The following is a 23,487-nucleotide window of genomic DNA, read 5'->3' on the forward strand; positions in this document are numbered from 1 at the left end:
TCAGGCTCTCAATTTTTGTCTTTTATAACAATTTAAGTTTCAAATTCTCAAATATGAAAAAAATTATTTACACTTATTTTTTTTCCAAATAATTAGAAAACAAAATAGAGAAAATATTCTAAAATTATAGAGAAATGAGAGAGAGAGGCAGGAGATGGGGTTCCAAGAGAGAAAAGTCTCTGTAAAAAAGAGCTTTGACTCTCTCTTCTCCAATGGAGGATTTAATTTTCACACCTTCTTGAATTAAACCTTTTTCCCATTTTCACATTCTTTTTCTCATTTCACAACTACCCCTTTTTCTCATTTATCATTTTACTCTTCATTTCAGGTCTTTGCCTTTTAATTCATTTTATCTCCATACAAACCAAAATCCAGATAGAACTAACCAAAAAAAAAAAACCTTCTTTTCTGCAGGTTGGTTTTTATTTTCTGCTGCATTTTTATTTATATTTAATGTTTTGTCGTTTCTGAGGGTTTTCCTGTATATGGGTATCTTTTTCTCTTCTTGTTTGTAAAAAGTAATTAGATTTATCAGAATCTTGAATAATGTGTCCAAATTATAAAAGATCTCTTAAAAATCCAATCTTTTATCTGTTTTCTTCAAGTTTTGAATATAAAAGTTAGAATCTGCATCAATCTTTGAATAACTTGATCTTAAAGCTCAGATTTTGATGTTTAGATTCATTTTTTTATAGGCAAAGAAGTAAGAATATAATATTTGGTTCATATTTAGCTCAAGATTATATTTTTTGGGTTTTAAGAATATAACATTTGGTTCATATTTAGCTCAAGATTGAACTTTTTCGGGTTTTAAGGGTATGGCGTTTGGTTCATATTTAGCTAAAGATTGAATCTTTTTGGGTTTTAAGAATATAACATTTGGTTCATATTTAGCTCAAGATTGAATTTTTTTGGGTTTTAAGAACATAACATTAGGTTCATATTTAGCTCAAGGTTGAATGTTTTGGGTTTTAAGATTCATATTTAGCTCCAGGTTGAATGCTTTTGGGTTTTAAGAATATAACATTTGGTGCATATTTAGCTCAAGATTGATATTTTTTTGGGTTTTAAGAATATAATATTTGGTTCATATTTAGCTCAAGGTTGAACGTTTTTGGGTTTTAACAATATAACTTAGTTCATATTTAGCTCAAGGTTGAATGTTTTTGGGTTTTAAGAACATAACATTTATTTCATATTTAGCTCAAGAATGAGTTTTAAGAATATAACATTTTAGTTCATATTTAGCTCAAGGTTGATTTTTTTTGGGTTTTAAGAATATAACATTTGATTCTAGCTCAAGACTGAATTTTTTTGGGTTTTCTTGATTTTTTTGTCAGGATTTGATATTTTGAAATTGTTATGGGAAATTGCTGTGTGACACCTGGTAAATCTTCTGAGAAAAAGAAGAACAAGAAGAAGAACAAACCAAACCCTTTTGCTATTGATTATGGGGCAACTCAATCATCAGCTGAAGGTGATGGAAACAAGCTTGTTGTGTTAAAAGATCCAACAGGGCACAATATTAATGAAAAATATGATCTTGGTTGTGAGCTCGGAAGAGGGGAATTTGGGGTTACATATTTATGTACTGATGTTGACACAGGGGAGAAATATGCTTGTAAATCGATATCGAAGAAGAAACTTAGGACAGCTGTAGATATTGATGATGTTAGGAGAGAGGTTGAGATTATGAAGCATTTGCCTAAGCATCCTAATATTGTTACCTTAAGGGATACTTATGAGGATGATAGCGCAGTGCACATTGTGATGGAACTTTGTGAGGGTGGTGAGTTGTTCGATCGGATTGTTGCTAGAGGACACTATACAGAGAGAGCAGCAGCTGGTATTATGAGGACTATAGTCGAAGTTGTCCAGGTATAGTTTTACAAGTTGTTGCAGTCTTGTTCATATATTTCATGTATTGTGTGTTGTTAACTCAGGATTATTTTAGTGAAGTCTGAGTTCGATAATTTCAACTGAAGATATCAAACTAGACAAGAAAGGAATGTTGTGATTGAAGTTTCTTGTTTGTGAGCAGATTGAAAGTTCTAGCTGAATATTATGTTTGAAGCTTAGATTTATGAATTTGTTGTGAATTAGCACTTACCATTTAATTGGATTCATTTCACATGTTGACCATATAGCAATTATTTTACTACATTCTATATTTAAAGTGGAGATCTTTTGTTATGAAATTGTTGCTAACAGAGTTATTAAAACTGTAGTTTATATACGGAAGCAATTATGGTCTAATACATAATAATGTGAGAGCTCAATTTACATAATGACAGAATAGAACGAACTGACTCAATTTCTTGATAAGGATTCCAAATGTGACACTTTTCAATAGAGAAAAGACTCATTTTATGGAATGTGTTTAAAAAGTTCATGTTTCTACATTAGTTGTTTGAACTGTTATCATAAAAGGGATGGTAACCGAAGCTAACATGAATGCTGATTATCCCAACTTTATACAGTTTAAACTATGTGGTCGCACATAGATCTATTGTCAAGTTTTACTCTCTCGTTGAGTTATGTTTCCTCAAGCAATGTCTGCTCCTCCATCATGTTCTACTTATGGAAAGTTTCAACGGCATTGCAGATGTGTCACAGGCATGGAGTAATGCATCGTGATCTCAAACCCGAGAACTTTCTCTTTGGTAACAAAAAAGAAACAGCTCCACTGAAGGCTATTGACTTTGGGTTGTCGGTGTTTTTTAAACCTGGTAATGCACTCAGTAATGTTACAGTGTGTTTGAACCTTTTTCATGCAAAAAAAAGGTTAATATTTGGAATAATCTTTATTTCTTTAACAGGGGAACACTTTAATGAGATAGTGGGAAGTCCTTATTACATGGCTCCAGAGGTCCTAAAACGCAATTATGGCCCGGAGGTTGATGTGTGGAGTGCTGGAGTTATTCTTTATATTCTTCTCTGCGGTGTTCCACCTTTCTGGGCAGGTCTGTTTCTTTTATTTGTCTTGTTTTTGTAACATGTAACAAACTTTGGTGCATATGTTTTGGGTTAGGCAACTTCTTAGAAGTTGGCGACTATTTAATTAGAGAGTGTCAAAAGGAAGAGTGACTACAAGAGTGAATCTCACCTCTATCTGAACTAGTGGTGGCAAAATGGTTAAAAGAACACAGTTATCCACCCATATTATCCATTAAAAAATGGGCAGGATAATGAACTTTATAAAAACGGGTTAAATATGGATAAGAACCATATTATCCACTTCGAAAATGGATAACCAATGGATAACTAATGGGTTTAACTTTTACATTTGTAAAGCTTGCAGTGGATATTAAGACAATGTGATCTCGTGAATGGGTTTAACTTTTACATTTGTAAAGCCTCAAATTGGGGGTTCCTCAAGTTTGGGAGACTAGGAATTCTCTAAAAAATGATCATATGCAAGAAGTCATTGATAATATGGATATCCATATTATCCGCCGGTTAATCCATTTTTTATCCGTATTAAATATGGGTCGGGTCGGATAATTTATCCATTTTTGCATTACCCGTTTTCGACCCACCCATATCCGGTCTGAGCCGCCCGTTTGCCACCCTTAATCTGAACCAATGAAATCAAATTTCTTTTTTACTATGATAGTCAGTACTTTGTGCCTCTAGCTATGAATTCGGTTATCATTTTCTCAAAAATTGCCTAAATTTTTCCAAATATGTGTAGAGACTGAACAAGGAGTCGCCCAAGCAATTATTCGCTCTGTAGTTGATTTCAAGAGAGATCCATGGCCTAAGGTTTCTGATAATGCAAAGGATCTTGTAAAGAAGATGCTTGATCCAGATCCAACTCGACGGCTCACAGCTCAGCAAGTTCTTGGTAATTTTTGTTAGTCATTGAGATGCTATACTTTCATTCGCTTGTTGTCTATTCTCTCTATTTCATAGTTTAATTTACTGACTTTTTCTTTGGGCTTTGGCTCATATACTTGAATGCAGAGCATACTTGGTTACAAAATATAAAGAAAGCACCAAACGTCTCATTGGGTGAGACTGTCAAAGCAAGGCTCAAACAATTTTCAGTTATGAACAAGCTCAAGAAAAGAGCTTTAACGGTAAATATACACTTTTCCCTGCAGTTATATACATATTCTTAGCATTCTGCACTATCTCAAAAGAATATCTTCATATATGCTTAATGTTTGAAGCCCAAATGATCGAAGATTCTCTGCTTTCTCATAAACGTTTCTCAATCTTATGCTTTCTTTCATTGCATGCACAGGTTATCGCGGAGTTTTTGTCAGCGGAGGAAGTGGCTGGAATGAAGGAAGCATTTGACCAGATGGATACAGGAAAGAAAGGCAAGATTAACCTTGGAGAACTTAAAATTGGTCTTCAAAAGCTGGGCCATCAGATTCCTGATGCCGATCTTCAGATTCTCATGGAAGCCGTAAGCATTCTCATGCCTTTCTTTTCGCCTGGTTTGATTTTCTTATACTTTAAAGGGCTAAATATATCATACAAATCAAGTTACTAATACTACCTAATGCTACAGTCCGCTTCGTATCTCTTTAAAATTTTCAGATTTCAGCTTAGAAAGGAAGGCAGGCATTACGATTAAATATTTAAACTTGCTATATAATATCTATAAATGATTGATTCTATATATATTAGATCAGCATAAGTTGAACCAACAAAACTACTATTTTATTTCTGCTGTGATGACTTTCAGTGTGAATCTGTCTTTAGCCATAAGAGAAGCCTCTCACTTTTCTTTGCGTACCTAATTGGGTTCTTATTGTTTTTCAGAAATTCCTTACTCTCGGATTCTTTTGCTCTTTGATAGAGTGATTATTATAATTGTTCCCTCTTTTATCTTCTATTCGCTTTTACAGGCTGATGTTGATAGAGATGGATGTTTAAATTACGCGGAGTTTGTCGCTGTATCGGTTCATCTAAGGAAAATGGCAAATGATGAGCACCTGCACAAAGCGTTTTCATTTTTTGACAGAAATCAGAGTGGCTACATAGAAATCGAGGAGCTGCGCAGTGCCTTGAGTGATGAGGATGATGGCAACAGTGAGGAAGTCATCAATGCCATTATGCATGATGTTGACACTGACAAGGTAAGTATTTGTGTCGATTCATATGCATCTACCGGATTTGGTACTTAGTTCATATATTTGTCATACAAATATGTATCTTTCATTGCATGTGGATCTATAAATTTAAGTTTTAACTAATGTAGTTTAAGCTGATGTTACATCTTAGTGAAGCCTGATCTTGAAGATCCCTCTTGACCCCGAGTTCTTATTCAGAGTTGGTGCTTCTTTGCTTTTATCAGTCATAAAACCCAAACAATATTCTATCTTGCATTTTTATGGCAGTAAAGACTAAAGAGCACCACATATGCTCTTACTTTGACTTTATAACTGCTTTCTCTACTACATATGTATTGACCATGACCAGATTTATCGAAAGAAGACGATAAGAATTGACCATGACCCTTTAAGAGTTGTGATATTTTTGCATTCCCTGCTGCTCAATCAGGATCTTATATGCCTTGCGATTTCACAGATCCCTAGAACTCTAGCCATTTGAATTGGGTGATGTTTGCGATTTTCTTTATTTTTTAAATGAATTATTCATAAATAACCCCCTCGACTTGTCCTAAGTTCCAAGAAACCTATTACCCAACGTACTGTCAAAATTGTATCTTCCATCACCCTGAGAGGTATATAACCAAATGAAAACATGGGGGTGTAGCACACGCTGCTACGTGTTAAAAGATCGCTTGATTTTACATATTTAAGGTTGTCCAGCCGCTGAAAATGAAGAGAGCTTCTTATTGGAAAGAATGGTGTTTACCTTTTTTTTTAGTTTTCTGACAACTCAAACAACTCTAGTCAATACAAAAAATCATCTGTTCCTATCAAACAACTCAAATAAGTAGAAACTACTATACTTGCACCAAACAAAAACGAAGACAAAATCAAACTCATTCTCTTTAAGATTCCTTCTTCCTTTTCTTTGAGAAGAGTGATAGCTAAGGAAAGAAGAAAAAGAAGAGAAACAAAAAGAGTTAATTTTAGTTTTTTCGATCACCTGGGAAGAAGAAAAGGAAGGAAGAGAAAGACAAAGAAAAGAAAAAAAAAAAGAAAGGAAAAGATACTTGATAAAAGAAATGCTACAACACATTATTTTGACCTTTTTTTTCCGTTCACGCGCATTATGAGGGTAATACACTCTCTATGTGACGTGGCGTCTTAGGGTTGCGGTAGATACATTTTGGACAAGAACCAAAGAGGTAATTGGTCTCCCACAAAGTTTAAGTGTGTTGTTGGAACTTCGGAACAAGTTGAGTTTTTTTCCTTTTTTTTTTTTACCCTTTTTAAAATTGTAGCTTCTGTTCCTTCATTTCTACTAAATGGCATTGAAGTATGTGGCAAATACAAGATTTTCAGCTTTTAGCTTGGTTACCAGTTTGGAAGTTCATCAGTTTCATTTTGTCACCTTACAGGATGGTCGCATTAGTTACGAAGAATTTGCTGCAATGATGAAGGCTGGAACGGATTGGAGAAAAGCATCGAGACAGTATTCTCGTGAACGTTTCAATAGTCTCAGCTTAAAATTGATGAGGGACGGCTCATTACAACTTGGAAACGAGGCTAAATGAACAAATGCAGAAGAAAAGAATTGTTAAAAGAGGAAAAAAAGGAAATCATTTTATGGATATTTCCCTTTTTTCTTTATTGAGTATGAAATTCTTCTTTACCTCTCTCACTTTGTACTCGAAAATTTTGCCCTCCCGTCTGAGCTCCATCATTGGCATATCAGAATATTGAGGTGAGGTCTGCAACTTGTTACCCCTTAGGCAATCTTGAGTTTTGCTAATTCTGCAACTTGTTACCCCCTAGTAAAGCAGAAAGCATTTAACAAAGAATCTTTGAGTTTTTTTTTTTTTTTTTGCCTTGTTGTAAATACATGGATTTGTTAAAAGCTCATTGTCATACTATCAAAAGCAAAATTAACAAAAAGAAGGCTCATTGTCATTGATTATATCATTGCAACTCTCCTAATGTTGAAAAACTAGATGTTAGCACAGCAACATTCTATTTACCTTTAGTTGTTTTTTTGTTGTTGTTGAACTTAGGTAGTATATACTAGTATCAGGTAAGAGCAGGGTTTTCTCTTTCTTTTCTTACTGGATATTGTGGTTAAATCTACTACTCTTTTAATACCCATATCAGGTAGAAATCAGGTTCTTCTCCTTTATTTGAGAAATGATAATTTTTGGGCTAGCTTGTTTGCACTTCAACTATTTTACCATATACATGCGATCTTCTACTTTTTTGGCTATTGTTACTGCTTCTCTTTTCCTAGTTCTGACATTATTGCCGTGATTATGCTTTCCTTGAGCTGAGGGTTTGTCGGAATCAGCCTCTTTACCTTCGCAGGGTAGTGTTTAAGTCTGTGTACATACTACACTCTCTAGACCCCACTTGTGGAAATACACAGAGTATGTTGTTGTTTGTATATGCGATCTTCCACCAACACAAGTACCAGATAATCCGGCTCACCACAACTTAGATTGATGGATATAAATCATCTAACATTTTGTCTCTATATATTTTGATTTGAAACCTGCCTAAAAGCTGGTTATTCCACTGGACTAGTTATTGATATACATTTAAGAGGTTATGTGTAGGTGTTAATTATTCTCATTGTCTAAGTTTCTGAGTTAGTTGGATTATATACCTAGGCAACTAGTACACTAACTACTGCATCTAGTAAGATATTCTACTGGACTAGTGGTTGATATTTATTCAAGACTTGAATGAATGTAACACCTAACTGAAGTCTTGTTGGTAAATTTGCATTGCAGTGATAAGGACCACTATCTAATTTATTCATTTCGTTGTCAAAGTTACTACTCATTATATTTAAAATTAATGGCGAAGCCAGAAAATTCAATAAGAGTGTTCAAAATTTGAACGCCCTTTGCTAGTGGACGGATGTTTGAAGTCTATTTTTTGGTCAATAACAAGTGTAATATTTTAAAATTTTAAGGTAGATGCTAGCATTTAGACAAGAGTGAGTTGTTCTAGTGGTGAGCACCCTCCACTTCCAACCAAGAGGTTGTGAGTTCGAGTTATCCCAAGAGCAAGGTGGGGAGTTCTTGGAGGGATGGAGCCGAGAGTCTATCGGAAACAGCCTCTTTACCCTAGGGTAGAGGTAAGGTCTGCGTACACACTACCCTCCCAAGACCCCATTAGTGGAATTATACTGGGTTGTTGTTGTTGTAAGGTAGATGCTAGCATTTCATCAATATAATAAATTGGCAAGTTCCATGCTAATACCTATAATATTTAATAAAGGTGCAAGTCTTGCCCAACTCTAGATACTCAATTCTCCTAAGGCTTGATGCCCAAAAGATGAAAAAAATTAATGTGAAATTAATAATGTCAGGTCGAATCAAGAAATGTATGAGACAGATACAAAATACTCTAATTTTTGTTCTCTTAGTTGTTTCTGTTCTTATACCTACCACTCCAATAACAATAATATCAAAATGAAGTCGAAAATATTTTCTCCCAAAGAGTGGATTACGAGAGATAGCATTATTGTTTGTGAGGAAAACTAGGTAAAATCATGGAACAAATGTAAACCATGTATTTTTATTAACCTAAATAGGAGAGTAAATTTTAGATATTCTTTCCCTCGAGTAAGTTTTATAAAAATCCCCTGAATCTTTCTCTTTGATTCCCTGAAGGTGAGGATTGAAGATTCAAATCTCTCCAGCAAATAAACATAATTAAAGAATTTTATATCTTAAGTTAAGACTTTGAATTATTCTATTTTTTTATAAATAAGTTTGGATAAATCTTGAGACAAGAATTTTGATTTTTACATTCGGATATCTAACTCTTATTTCTGCAATTTGGATCGTTCAATTACTCTCCTATAATAACAACAGGTGGAAACCTGTTGGAAAAGAATTCTTTATGGAAACCTGGTCATTTCCATATTTGGAAAAGAATGATGGATATCAAGATTGAGGCTAAGAAACATATTAAGTGGAGACTTTTTAATGGAAGGGCCTCGTTCTGGTGGGATAATTGGTCAGAACATGGCTCCTTAGTCAAGTTTATAAATGACCCTAATAAAGGAAAAGAGACAGTTATGGACTTCATTCATGAAGGTCACTACAACCTTTCTGCTCTTGAGAATATTTCTGCTAGGAATAATTCTCGATGTGAAAACACAGAGCCAGGGGCTGACCTTTGAATAGGAAAAAGAGTGGATCTGCAGGGTCCCAAATGAATTGGCTTATTCGAAAAAAGGCCTTATTCTTTGGAAGATCTATCTCGTGTCTGGTACTGCATGGTTTCACTCTAGAAGAACTCCGAATCATTCTCTTGAAGCTCATCCTCTTCATCATAAATGATCCGCTTGTCCCGACAAGGAGGTCAAAATTGAATCTGATTCCCTAGTCCTAATCAATGCTATAAACATTCATGCTGGAACACCTTGGCAGATTGCTCACTTGGTAGAACATATTAGAGAGCTAAGGCAGAAAGGCTGCTTCATTTTCTCACACTGTTATAGGGAAGCTAATTGCACTGCAGACTCACTGGAGTTTATATAAGAAGACTTCTTCTACTGTATTTTCTTTACGGGCGCTGACATTTTATCTATGAAGGTAAGAGCTGCTTTGAACAATGACAAAAATCAGTTAGTCAACTTCATAATTAGGACGAGAAAGAATTCCTTCGTCGTTTAACCATTTTCGTAATTGCTTTTGTTTATCTGGAAGGATTAATACCTTCCTCAAGCTACTTTTAAGTACCTTACTTTATACTCCACTGGAAGGTGCTCCCCGACTCATGATTTAGGAGTTGCTTAGTTTAGAATTACCAACTCCTCATGTAATGATATTTTATTTCAGAATTAATAAAGTTGTTTCGTATTTATTAAAAAAAAAAAATTGCTCGGTGCACTAAGCTCCCACTATGGACTGGGTTCAGGAAGGACCGGACCACAAGGGTCTATTGTACATAGCCTTACCCTGCATTTTTGCAACCAAATAACAACCAAATTTAAATAAAGAAAAAAAGAGATACATCATCTTGCCTAATCACCAACTACCTAACCACCACTGCACCTCATATTTAGAATATACATAAAGCAAATAATAAAAGGAAAAATATAACATAATAAATCATACAAGAGTTGTAGATTGATGCAACTTGAAATGACAACAAAGACACTTCGTTATGCTGATTTGGCACAACTGTTTAACCAATGTCAAAAATGCAAACCTAGAGAAAAGATACACCAACAAAAAAAAGAGCCGAGCCTTGAGATATTATCAATAAATAATCAATCAATTCTTTTGACTAAATGTCTAAACAACAGCTGACTTTGGTCACAATTTCCAGCATAATATGTGATGCCATACTCACCCTAAAGGTATTATTATACACTCACTTGTGAGAGGACTACAAAACTGGCATTGATTTTTGGCAGATCCCACCAGTAATCTTTTATCCATGTTAGAGATTCTCTAATGTGGTTTCGGCTTATAGCCATCAACAGCAAAGTTTCTTGTGGCTGCAGGAAGAGCTAACCGAAGTCCATCAAGTTCAGGTTTTGCAATTACTTGACAACCTAGACGAGACCTGCAGACAACGAATGCAGAACATATGAGAAGCTTGAGAAACTAGAGTAACTGATAAGTAATACGAATAGAAGGGACCTACGTCTCTGTGAGGCCAAAAGCAAGATCCAACATATCATTTTCTTCGTCTGTTGGATCTTCTAGCTTGTTGTAGTAGTCCACATCCTGTCCAAAGTCGTCGAAGTTCAGATAACAAATGTAGCTCAGTTACAAGATCACAACATTCAAATGGATTCTTGACCCAGGAAAGCCCCAGCTGAGGTGGAAGGGTTTACGGCATTGGCCTAATCATATGATTACATACCATAACAATCACATGACAGGTGGAACAGGCAAGTGACCCTTCACATGCTCCTGCATCAAAGCCAATGTTGTTTGGTTAAACTTGACAGACAACAAGGTATGGAAAGGTTGATATGCTAAGAAATGTAAATTCCACCAGAAACACCCAAAATTGTGTTGGCATACAATTTGTCCCAGTGCCCTAAATAATTGTAGGGAGTCAAAGATGTGTCATCTAGTAACGTTAATCACATCTGTGTAAAGGAGGCTGCTCATATTAAGAGTCTAAAAATAAAATTAAGATAGATTAGACCATAATTTGGCAAGAACTTTAGCACATGTCTAATATGCCCAACTACCGTTTCATTGGCACCATGCTTCTTCCCATGCTAGAGCTCAGTGGCATTGACTCTCTAGAGGATGTCTCAGAGATGCATTGCCAGCTTTTAGGCACATTCCCACACTCATCCCATCACTATCACTGCTTCACCGGATCTTCAATATGAAGATGAGAAAACTTGCAGTGCTCCCGGTATTACTTGTGAATTCCTTTGAGCTACCGTACACTTTCACTAACTTGGAAAAAACTTAGGAACTTCCTTCACATTTTTTCCAAGACTCAAAAGATGAACTTAGATAATTGTTTTATCTAATTACTCTATTTTTTCAGATAATAGATCACAACATCATCCCCAACAAAGGCATACTAAGTAACTGAAAGCAATGACCAGATTCATAAAGGTTTCTCATCACCCTGAAAATCTATATTAATTTGGTTGAGGATGACCAATATTGATTAGAAATATAAGAATTAACATGCCTCAACAAGGCTAACCTTCGAGCTCGATGTCATTTTCATGTGCAGCTTCTAACATAGACATTCCAACAGGGACCTTGATATGCTTCTCTTCTCCATCCTTGTCAACAAAGGTTACTGATATTCTGCAAGCCCAAGCAAAGAACATGGAAAATTTGAGGCGAACAAAAAAGAAGAGGTCCACAATAACTTCAATGACACTCTCCGTCAATTTATATGTCAAAGACAACTGCTCTGCTTCATAGCAGACTGAAGTTGCCCTTTAGATGTTCATAAATTTAGTTTTCTCTTTTACATAAAGGCAATGGTGACTAGCACCATATATGTATATCCAGTTTACAGAAACCTATTTCCTAGTTTAAGGAGAAAAGCAAGTGGTATAAGACAAGAGAACGGTGTTAACAATTCCTGGAAGAACTTACGTTTGCTTTTCCTCGTTCCCTGCAGTAGTGCAATATTGTTCATGCCTCTGAAACACAAAACGAAATTCAGGTCATCCACAAGAGGTGAAGAGATGAAATTACAAAGAAAGACACTTGTTTCCCAGAAAGAGATAAACGAAAAAGAAACCAAACCAAACAGGATTGGGTGCTAAGGAGCCTCGTAATTAATAATTCCACGAAAAATTGTATTACATCTATCTACCAAAGCTACTGACCAGGACCCGCGAAAAATGACATCTCGACAGAGGATCATGTGATGTCCCTGAGGTACAAGCTAGCAGTGCTGCAATACATCAACAAGAGGAAGAAAAAAAAAGTAATTTAGAACATGAAACAAGTTAAGCCCATGAAAATTTAATATATCTGAAACATGGGTTTCCATAATATCTAGATGTATGGAAAAGAAACTTCAAGTTCATTCTTCATTGCACTAGCCTCCTAATTTTTCGAAGTAATGTTTTAATAAGTAGAAAGATTTTATTCAGGGAAACAGCACCAAATTGGTGTTGGTTATATAAAAAATGTTATAAGAGATCCTTGTCCCTTTAAGCTATGCAGAGAGCAAAGGAAATCCGTCATGGCATCTTATATCATTTACATTTTTTCCAATTACACCATAAAGTTAGTAACTGAAACTTTGTATTCACCTCAAAAGACTTTTCCTAGCGAAGGTGTATGTCTTCCTTTCCATTTTTATAAATCCTGTTAACATAAATGCCAAATCGATTTACACTTCACATCACCATATCATTAGGTCTCTCTTAGAGAGAATAGTCTTTTACGTTCAATTCAAATCTATTTTCCAAGCCTACCAATTAAACATGAAGAGATATATACCATGCTTCCTGAACACTTCATTTCCCTTGACACGCCTATCCTGAAGTGGTATAAGATAGGTACAAGCACTTCATATGGACAGAACTTGCTTGTATAATTGAACTTGGTAAATATCAGATACATATGGAAACACGAGTCCATGCACGTAATCTATCTTAAAACATAGCAGCATCAAAAAGTCCCATTTAAGAGGTACATTTCTGCCAAATTTGAGCAGTGAGAAAAGTAGAGCTTTCCTTCACCCACATCTCTCCCTAAACTCCATCAAATTCAAGAAGTACAATCCCTCTTAACCCTCTCCATTCCCTTCTCACCTATTTCCTCAAACATCTTCAAACAATCTCCATTTCCTCGATACTCGAAGCAAGGGAGGTGTCACTATTTGGGTTACTTTTATTCTTTCTTCTTAGTCGAGTATAGGAGTATACTTACAAGTTTTTACAATTACAAAATTTACTCACCAGTACCAGACCTATTTTTATGACGGTAGTGAGCGGGACAACTTATTCGCACCTCAAGTATTCTATTAGGTACCTGTTACCTCCCCCAACAAATGTATCGGATAACTTTATTTGAACCCGATACCTCATTGTTCTACACTTCTAACCCACACTAGTTGCAAAAATACAACATGAGTAGACCACAAATTGGCATCAATTGGCACCACTAGGACAACACTAATTGGCCACTAAATAGCTTTCACATACAAGTTCGCAACCACTCTCTTGTTTTGGTTCACACAATCCAATAGAAGGATAGAAGCAAAACCCAGATACAGAAAGGCAATACCTTTACCAAAATTTACACTAACCCATATATAAATGAGCCTAGATATGACATACACCACTTAAAGAACTCTATGGAAACAAAAACCCCAGCAAAACCCAGATACAAAAAGGCAATAACTTTATTAAAATTTGAACAACTCCAAATACAAATAAGCCTATAAATGCCATATACCATTTAAGGAATTCGATGGAAACAAAACCCCAGCTCGATTCCTCGTTGCTGTGTTGTAACTCCTACACCCTACTTTCAAAAATGATCCAAAAGCCTACATTAAACAGAAAAACTTCAGAAATCACTCAATTAATATGCTTTGATATAAATATCTGCATAAAGAACATAATTAAAAACCAAATAAAAACACCATTCGAAGAAGAGAGAGAGAGACTTACAGAGCATCGAGAAAAGCGACGGGCGATTCGGATGACATGGAAGCCGACCATTTTCTGATCGTTCACCGTTACACCAGAGAGAAATGGAACACGGGTCGGGTTTGGACTCAATTTTTCAGATTCAGCTTCAGTTAAAGCCCTACTAAACCCCCAATTATTTATTGGGAGATTTGGGAGAGTGCGAAATTATGAAAAACTAGTTTGTCCTTTTCATTTTTTTTTTGTGGTGAGGTGGCGAGATGTTCCACATATCTTATGGAGTTTTTATTTTTATTTTGTGAAAAAATAAAATGAAAAAGAAGATGGAGGGAAAAAAAATGAGGGAGTATAATTTCCCTTTAATTAATAGGTTATCATAATCCCTTAAATTTTAAATATACTAGTTAATTGGCCGCGCTTCGCGCTGTCAAACATCTTTGTTTTATATTAGTTGATTCAAAGGAAATAAATTACTTATACTGCCAAAAATAAAACATATTATATAATGCAAGATGTAACATAAAAAAAAACTTTTGAAAAAAATCTAACAGAAAATCTAATTAAAATAAATAAAGCATTCACTACTTATTTAGTTTTAAAAGTACATGGTTCTCGAGGAACACCTCTTTCAATTTAAGAGGTGAAGTTAAATGCTCATTTTATAGTGAAAAGCTTATCAGACAACACGGATAAGTGTTATGGTTATTAATATAGTTGTAATTATTAATTTTATCGGAAACTAAAATGGGATGTTAAATCCATTACAGTGTAAATATTCTATAAAATTAAGAGGCAACGTATAACTGTTATATTGGTAATTTTTTTAGTTATTATGTTTCCTTTGAAGTCTAAGAGACTAAAAGATTTAAGGGAAGATAAATGCTGCTAAACAAATTTTACAATAATCTCGTGCGTAATTTTCTTTTCTTCAGCATATGAAAATTGAATGCCAAGTGCAACAAACTTTTAACACATTTGATAGACTGATGAAAGAAAATCCTCTTCTAAAATTAAAAAAAATACATTTCGGAACGTTTTTGCAACTTTACCTCAAATTTAGCCACTATGTAACATTAAAAAATTATATTATAAGCAAACAAACATACCATATGGTGAGAGGCTTCATGTTCCTGTTTCAAAATTGGTTAAGACTACTATTTTCTTTTTCTAACGAAACATATATTGTATCAAAATATTAATGCTATAAAGTCAGCATAAAATTATATACCAGTTCCAGATTGTGCATGTTGATTAACTTCAAGACTTTTGCAAAAGAGAAGAAAAGCCATATGTTGAATAGTAAATGAATTCTCAAAACCACAGGCATAGGTTTCCTTCACAAGATTTTCTTGCAAACCCATGTATCTAAGCTGCTGTAAACCTCATCATATGATGTGAACAATTCTTGTTCTATCCCGAGGCTCTTTGGTGCTGCAAGCTGGCCATGACTGATACCCAAGCAATATATTAAAGGGAGACTGAATACTTGAAAAGATTTGAGGATGATAGTTTTTAGGGACTGTTGCTTTGTCCAAAAAGTGCTCAGATATACTATATCGCAGAGTTCAGGAACCCAACATGAGAGAGGCAGAGAACTACCAAAAGCTGTTGATACAATAAAATAACTTCATGCTTAAGAGATGAACAATGATTTATGTACTAAAGGACACCTTCGAAATATTTCATATGGTTTCAATCATGTACCTCAATCTTCATTGGTCTCGACAGTTCCACTTTAGTCACTGCTATCTGCAACTCCTCTACAAGTTACATACGATACAAAGAATTCTTATAAACATAAAATCACTTTTAAAACTGTAAATACTTGCACATATAAGAATTCATACGCATTAAAAATTTTATCCCACAATTACAAGTGTCTACAGGAAGGTAAAGAAACAATTGTCATATTAGAGTTAGGTACTCAAATAATAGAGCCATAGTAGATGGATTCTCTATCGACGGTTCACAAATTTTTTAGAAAAATAATCAATCACATAGTCATTCACAAAGTATTATATTATTTTACACATATACTGTAACTTGCAAGTTAAGTCATTCTCTTTCAATAAAAGAAAATTCAATTCACATCCAAGTTCTTCATAAAAAATGACATAGTAATTCGTGAAGCAATCAAGATAATGATATTGCATTCAAACTTCAAAAACATACAAATACTACTGTCGTAAATTTTGGGTTAACCAAACTCTGTTTTAATTAGCAAAATAATTATTTAACAAATGAACTCAGTAACATAGTATTCAATAGTTTTCAAATCAAGGATCATAGGCAGAAAATGAGAAATTTACTCCTAAAAATTAAAATAGACAAGCATCCTAACAAATCAGATATTTTCAATTAAGTTTTTTCAAGGAAAAATGCCTCCATCTCTCATTACTGATCTAAAAAAGAACATGACTCAGCATGAGTAATGTCAGTAAATGCACATTAAAAGAGATCAATCATGTTTTCAAATTGGATGGTAGACCGAAAATTAAAATTCTAAGTTGATACCCTTGAAAAGCGAATATGATGCCCATTTTAGCTATTCGATAATATTGGTCTTACAAATCATTGCAAGAATGATATTTTTATATTACTCATTTGACAAAGCATAATTTCTATTACAATAAACCAACTGTAATGCAAACGTCATTTAACAGACAGAAAATCACTATAAAATACTTATGAGTTCTCGCTCAAAATTGAGTTAGATATGTTAAATGAATAAAAAGATGTAATCTCCAGATTAATCATCATTTAAGAAATAAAATAAACACATCAGAAAATACATTAGTATAACATAATCAGCCACTGTCACATGAGATTTGATGAATATCTTCTTGCAATAGGCAGAAGCAAAGCCGAAAGAGATGAACAGAACCAGTGGAAGAAGCAGAGATGCAAAGGGAACACAACCGATTATCGAAAAATCAGTCTTAAAGGATAAAAGAAAAGTAAAATAGTTATTATTATTATTATATTAGGCACTGATATATACCTAAAATATTCTTCCCATTCTTAAAAATTGACAGAATAATATCTTGACAAAGATTTTTCTATCACCGCCTCATAGTTAAAGAAAAATTATTTGATTCATAATCAACATAAAAATATGCTGCAAAATGTGGGAAGAAATACACTATTTAGCCTCTTTTTTTAATATTTCTCTACCCCTATTCAGCATGTCTTTTCTCTTCAACAAAAGTTCATAGCAAACAAAAAAGGAAAAAAACTGCAATTTACCTTACCATCATCTTTACACATCAGATTTTTCCTCCTTTTATATCTTCTCCTGAATTCTCAACCATTCTAAGGCCTGAGATAGACAAATAGAAATAGGAATTTAATACAGAGATATATGAAGACAAAGACTCTGTTCATTGTTGATTTATATGAAGACAAAGACTCTGTTCATTGTTGATTTATGTCCGCTAGAATTTAATGCGTGAGAATTATTTCGAAACGGTTCCCTGAGAATTTTGAGTGAGTGATGCCTTTTCTGTAACCGAGCCTTTAGTTTTTGGCGGAATAATAAGACAGGAAAGCCCTTAAAACTGATATAATAGATAAACCCATTTCCTGTTCAATGACAGATGCCACGTCACTTTTAAGGGCCCTCAATTATATAGATATATAGATTCTTGAGCAATTTTAATCCTTTAAATTTTGCCAAAAGCGTGCATCTTTTTCCCGTTAAATATGAGTTGTAAACTAAACAAGTGTTCGCTTTTAAATTGGATACACTGATACAGATTTTTTTCCAGTAATACTCCTGGCTATATAAAATCTTATTCAATCTTCCTCCTCTTGACCAGCAAGCTATAGCTTGTCAAATCTCTCAACAATAAAATACTGCAATTCCTCACTTTGCAACCCACTTTTATGGCTAAATTGGCCACATTAATCAGAGGAAATGGTACAAAATAACTGGTTACAATTTAAAGAAAATAACTCTGTAAACATCTCCTGTTTTTGTATCATTCATCTTCTACGTCTTAACATAAAGATCTCGTGTGATGGCCACCATATGAATGCATCTGTGCATCACTTAACCCCTGTTAGAATGCGCCGGCCTTCGCTTAAAAACCAAGAGTCTTGTCAGACCTTGATATTATTTCAAGAATCAAGAGAATACTAGGCATCAACATTGGCAAATCAAAAAGATTTCATGAATGCATTTCAGTTCATGCTTATGGCTCAATTGTAATACAAACTGATTTCATGGCAGGCCCATGAATAATATCCATCGTAGAATCTCCACTGCCTGTCGCCTAATGTCATCATCCCCTCAGAGAAAAAATGCTGCTAATGTTTACTGCATCATTGTAGTTTCTCTGCTTTGCACTCTTTTACTCTCGCCCTTATCCTGTCCACTTTGACCGATCGCGAACAGTCATTTGATAAAAAAAAATCCAATGAACTTCCACCCTATTATGTTGCATGTATCCTATAATCATTGCTGTTTGTTCACCAACCTTTCCACATGGCATTTCATCCAATAAATCCCTTGTTCCTTGTGCTTTCCGGACCAATAGTTGGACATGCAGAAACTAAGAAATATGCAGACTTTTCCATAAATAGTTCTAGCCTGGAATCACAAGTTTATGATAGAGAGAAGTTGACAGTGTGTGCTCTCGTCATATTTCCAATAGGAGCTTGTGAGGGCAAAACAATTAGAATCATAACAAATAACAGAGAGTGCTGATGCTTATGTCACACTATCCAGCTACTATAACCATCTCTCAAGAATCAAAGGCTTCTGCAGCCAATTTGTTTCTAAGACTGTATCTTTAGTTGTTGGATGTCATTGTAAACGGTTCTTGAAATCAGACCTCTTTGCACCACATTACTCCAAAACATATCCAAAAGGCTATTCTCATCAGAGTACGAAGCATTAAAACTTTTGTAGATTTTGAGAGTTATCATTAGCCTTCTTCTGTACATCTCGTCTAACAAATATGAAGCAGCATCAAGCTTCCCTACTTTAAAATAAGCATATGCAAGAGTAGCATATACTAGACTATCTCCAAGCACTCCCTTTGTTTGCATAATGTGGAAAACCTTTTCAGCACTATCAATTCTACCTCTCTTGCACAGCCTCCTTACTATTGCCCTATAAAAGGATAAGTCAACAAGATAACCTCTTCTTATAAACTCATCTATCAATGAGAGAACTGCTATATCATTATTCTGGTGGCAGTAAACATCCACAAGCCAGGAATACGAGTAATAACTGGGAGAAAGTCCAACACTAACCATGTTGAATAAAATTTCTTTGGCCCCATCCATATCCTTTGCCTTACAAAATCCATTAATCATAGCATTGTAAGTGAAGCGGTCAGGTTTTAGACCAGCTTCCAGCATCTTATTTTTCACTTTCAGAGCAGATCTCATGTCCCCGATCTTGCAGTAACCATTAATCAAAGTGTTGCATGTCACATTATCAGGTACAACTTTCTTCTCGTTCATCTCATTTAATAGTATATTTGCATCCTTCATCTGACCTTCTTCACACAATTTCCGTAGAATTGAGTTGTAAGTGACAACTCCTGGATACAAACCCTTTGCCTCCATTGCATCTCTCAATCTCAAAGCTTCAGTAACGCTGTTGGCTCTGCAATAGCCATCTATCAATGTAGTGTAAGTAACCAGGTTAGCGGTTGCGTCTTTAATTTCCTTGAAAAGCCTCAAAGCCTCCCTCATCCTCCCTTCCCTACAGTAACTGTAAATTAAGGAATTATAGGTTACAATATCAGGACATACTCCTGCTCTTTCCATCCTATCCTGCACGCACAAAGCTTCATAATGCATGCCTTTCCTACAGTACAATGATATCAATGTGTTATATGTGTAAAGGTCAGGAAGTGTAGCTTTAAACTCCATTTCTCTCAACAAATCTTCAGCCTGCTCTACATCACCAGACTTACAACAGGCATGCATAAGCACATTGTAGATATATATATTTGGAACCGCCCCCATTTTTTGCATCTTTTTGTAAGTTTTCCATAAAGTATCAGTCAACCCATCCTTCACCAATGAATTCAGAAGGGTAGTACAAGCATGTGTATGGAGCATAAGCTTACAAACCCTCATATGCTCAAAAACTTGAATTGCATCATGAGGTAGCTTTGAATTAGCATAGAAAATAACCAACCAACTTAAAAGATGCGAGTTCACATCCTTGTCCTGATTGGAGGACACAAGGGCATTCAGAACTGTCGGCGATGATAAAAAGTCTTTACGTGCCACCTTCTGAAGCATATCTTGTGCAGTTTTGAAGTGTTTTTGTTTGGTGAGTATGTAAATCATAGTCCAAGAAGATTGCAAAGAATGGTTGTAATTGGGAACTGATTCAGCCCACTTAAAGAATGACCATGAACGGGAGAAACAATATTGTGATATATCAAGAAGGGCTTGACTAATAGTGGTGGAAGTCACAAATGAACCGATTTTAGGCTTCAAAAGATTGTCCCAGTTTCCCTTGAGGACAGCTGCAGCAACAGCTTTGACCATTTCACTTTCAACATTTGCACGAACCAGGCTGGCCATGGATAATAAAGATAAGGAATCAACCCAAAGTTCAACACCCACTGATTTCCAAGGTTTCTTGCAGTTTTTGCTCAAATCATTATGCGATTCAAAGATGCGGAAAAAAATTATTGAGTACCGATTCTCGACTTTAGTGTATATCAGTCATCAGACTCATCGATGATTGCTGCAAAAGTAACATAATGACCATAGAGAGAAGATAACTTCAGAGTAAGAACTCAGATATGGTAAACAAAAAGTTACTAGTAACTACCAAAAAGGAAGACATAAACAGAAAAGCAAGCATTGTAACGATATAATGAATTCAAAGCCTGCATCTAAAAGGACAACGGCCTACGCCAACCCATTGAACAAAAATGGCTTTTTTTGGTACAAAGAAACGGCCCATGCTATAAGTATAGATATGTTCATATAGCTCCTAGCACCTATTTCTGTCCACCTATAACTGGTTGGTTACGCTGGTAAGTTTCCGTGAAAACAAACTACTGGAAGTCGATTGGCGCTTGATTTATGCGCTATTCGCTAGAGCCTATCAAATTTCCTCCAAAGCAACTTCCGCATATAGATGTCTAGCCAGCATTTGGTTCACCAACCAATTCTTCAGACACAAAACAAATGCCTTACACCTAATCCACTAATATGCTTATACATGCACACACACACGCATACACACACATATCTTTGTTTTCTTCTTTTCTATTTTATTATCCAAAAGTAAATGGCTGAAAAGTTCTTCCAGCAATTAAAAGTGACCCTTATTTTAGGTCCTACACTACAATTTCTAACTATTAACTTACAGAATTTCTATTCATCTGGAGTCCTAAAATTCTTCTAGCTGTTCTGGACCAATGTCCTTAGGAATTGGACATGTGAATATATATATATATATATATATATATATGACTGCAAAATTCAAATTAGGAAAATCATAAAGTACCAATAAAGATTGAATTTTGAGGCTCTGTTTTATAAACTAAGAACTAAGGAGTAGATACACAGATCACTGTAACAAAAATTCAAGAATTCGGATTCTGCCATTAAAGCCAATTAAAGAAAGGAATTAGGGTTTTTGTCATGATAAAGCTAAGAAAGCAGAAAATGTAGAGAGAGAAAGTTACCTGCAGTTTGATTTCGCCGGAGAAAAGAGAGAGAGAGTGATGAATCGTTCGAAATCATTCCGAGTTCGAGTACACTTTTGGTTGCTATAGTCACACTCACACGAGTAGTACATAGCTAAGTAATTTTTTTATAAGGTACATGACTAATAAATTTAAAATAAATAAATAATTAATAACTAAATTTAGCTTATTATTGAACAAATTGATAGTCTGTTTGGCCAAATTTTATTTTGGGCCAAAAGTGCTTTTTTTGGCCAAAAGTATTTTTGGACAAAAATTGAGGTGTTTGGTGAAGTTTTTAGATAGAAAAAAATGCTTTTGAATAGAAGTAGAAGTAGTTTGTGAGAAGCAGAAAAAAGTAACTTCTCTCTAAAAACACTTTTTTGAGAAACACTTTTGATAAAATATACTTAGAAGCAATTTTCAAAAGATTGGCCAAACACTAATTACTACTCAAAAGTGCTTTTCAAATTAATTAGCCAAACACAAACTGTTTCTCACCAAAAATACTTTTTTGAAAAGTACTATTGAAAAAGCACTTCTCAAAATAAGCTGATTTTAGAAGCTTGACCAAACAAGCTATGATTATGGGTTAAGTTGTCCTCAATTTTCGGGGAAGTGCACATATAGTCAAATTTGGGACCCCATGTAGAGGTAGTTTGGTACGATGGATAAGCAAAGATAATCATGCAATAAAAATTTAGTACTGTCTTATCTTTGTTTGGTTATTAATCTTATAATTAAAAATAGTATTGGATAACTTATACATGTCAGTAATCACAAGATAAAAGCAATAACATTGACAATCTCAAGATTAATACAACATATCAAACAATCAATAAAAAATAATATCAGACTAATTAATCCTAGCATAACTAATCTCAACATAATTTATCTTTCAAACCAAACGACCCCTTAAGACATACATAGTCCAAGTTATAAAATTTGGTAGGTTCAACCATTTCGAAATCAACTTTAGACATACACATTTGAAGTTGCAAAAATTTGTGTTTGTCAATTTAGACATTTATGTCTGAAGTTTAGCTTGATACTCTACCAACTTCTAACATTTATTTATGCCTAAAGTTTATCTTGACAATTTACCCGTTTCTAATATTTATTTATGCTTGAAGTTTAGCTTGACATTCTATCAACTTTCAGACATCTATTCCTAAAGTTTATAAAATTGAGATGCAAATATTGTAAATAAAATCCTGTGTTCGTTAAAAATCCTTTGATATGAATATTTTGCATATATGCAGTTCAAACTGTAAATTGAAGTATGTGTAAGTTGGCTTAAATATAATATTATTATAAAAAATGTGGGTCAAATTGAAGATTTTTCCATAGCTAGTTTTGACATCATACAAATTAAATGTAGAGACTAATACTAAACAGTAAAGAGAAGTTGAACATCCCACCAAATGTATTTCTTCACTCTTTTTTCTTAATGTGATTTTAAGCTGTTTCTTCGTTAGTTTACTTTGATTTTTTGGTCCCGTTTTACAAACATTTCTTGTGTTTCCCGTCGAATCTTTCACTTTTCAGTATACCTTTTGTAAGTTGATTGAGGGAACCTTGGAGCAACGGTAAACAGGGGCGAAAACACATGGTAAGAAGCGGTGTCATCCGC

The 23,487-nt window shown here is 34.6% G+C and overlaps 3 protein-coding genes across 10 annotated transcripts; 1 reads left to right on the forward strand and 2 right to left on the reverse strand.

Moving 5' to 3' along the window:
* Positions 1-7,031, forward strand: LOC104098123 (calcium-dependent protein kinase 8-like). 2 transcript variants are annotated; one of them, XM_009604788.3, is made up of 9 exons: positions 1-414; positions 1,341-1,878; positions 2,606-2,729; positions 2,820-2,963; positions 3,695-3,847; positions 3,967-4,082; positions 4,250-4,417; positions 4,863-5,093; positions 6,488-7,031. In XM_009604788.3, exons 2-9 carry the CDS (start codon positions 1,363-1,365, stop codon positions 6,641-6,643), a joined length of 1,608 nt encoding a protein of 535 aa, XP_009603083.1. In that variant the 5' UTR covers positions 1-414; positions 1,341-1,362; the 3' UTR covers positions 6,644-7,031. The 2 variants fall into 2 exon arrangements, with proteins under 2 accessions (XP_009603083.1, XP_018626972.1); XM_018771456.3 differs by lacking the exon at positions 1-414 and having other exon boundaries at positions 1,325-1,878.
* A 3,129-nt stretch (positions 7,032-10,160) lies between these two features.
* On the reverse strand, positions 10,161-14,893 carry LOC104098124 (uncharacterized). Its single transcript, XM_009604789.4, has 8 exons — positions 14,206-14,893; positions 13,988-14,081; positions 12,406-12,473; positions 12,170-12,216; positions 11,766-11,872; positions 10,953-11,002; positions 10,731-10,813; positions 10,161-10,649 (listed from the first exon to the last, which is right to left on the reverse strand). Exons 1-8 carry the CDS (start codon positions 14,254-14,256, stop codon positions 10,535-10,537), a joined length of 615 nt encoding a protein of 204 aa, XP_009603084.1. The 5' UTR covers positions 14,257-14,893; the 3' UTR covers positions 10,161-10,534.
* Positions 14,894-15,412: 519 nt separating this feature from the next.
* LOC104098125 (pentatricopeptide repeat-containing protein At5g38730) lies at positions 15,413-21,962 on the reverse strand. Of its 7 annotated transcripts, none has more exons than XM_070188081.1 (4): positions 21,855-21,962; positions 17,436-20,902; positions 15,889-15,933; positions 15,413-15,789 (listed from the first exon to the last, which is right to left on the reverse strand). In XM_070188081.1, the coding sequence occupies exon 2, from the start codon at positions 20,734-20,736 to the stop codon at positions 18,964-18,966; it is 1,773 nt and encodes a 590-aa protein (XP_070044182.1). In that variant the 5' UTR covers positions 20,737-20,902; positions 21,855-21,962; the 3' UTR covers positions 15,413-15,789; positions 15,889-15,933; positions 17,436-18,963. The 7 variants fall into 7 exon arrangements, with proteins under 7 accessions (XP_070044182.1, XP_070044181.1, XP_070044180.1 ...); XM_070188080.1 differs by having other exon boundaries at positions 15,889-15,944; XM_070188079.1 differs by having other exon boundaries at positions 15,889-15,944; positions 17,431-20,902.
* Between the last annotated feature and the right edge of the window lie 1,525 nt (positions 21,963-23,487).

This window comes from Nicotiana tomentosiformis, chromosome 11 (assembly GCF_000390325.3).
Source record: "Nicotiana tomentosiformis chromosome 11, ASM39032v3, whole genome shotgun sequence".
NCBI classification, from domain to species: Eukaryota; Viridiplantae; Streptophyta; class Magnoliopsida; order Solanales; family Solanaceae; genus Nicotiana; species Nicotiana tomentosiformis.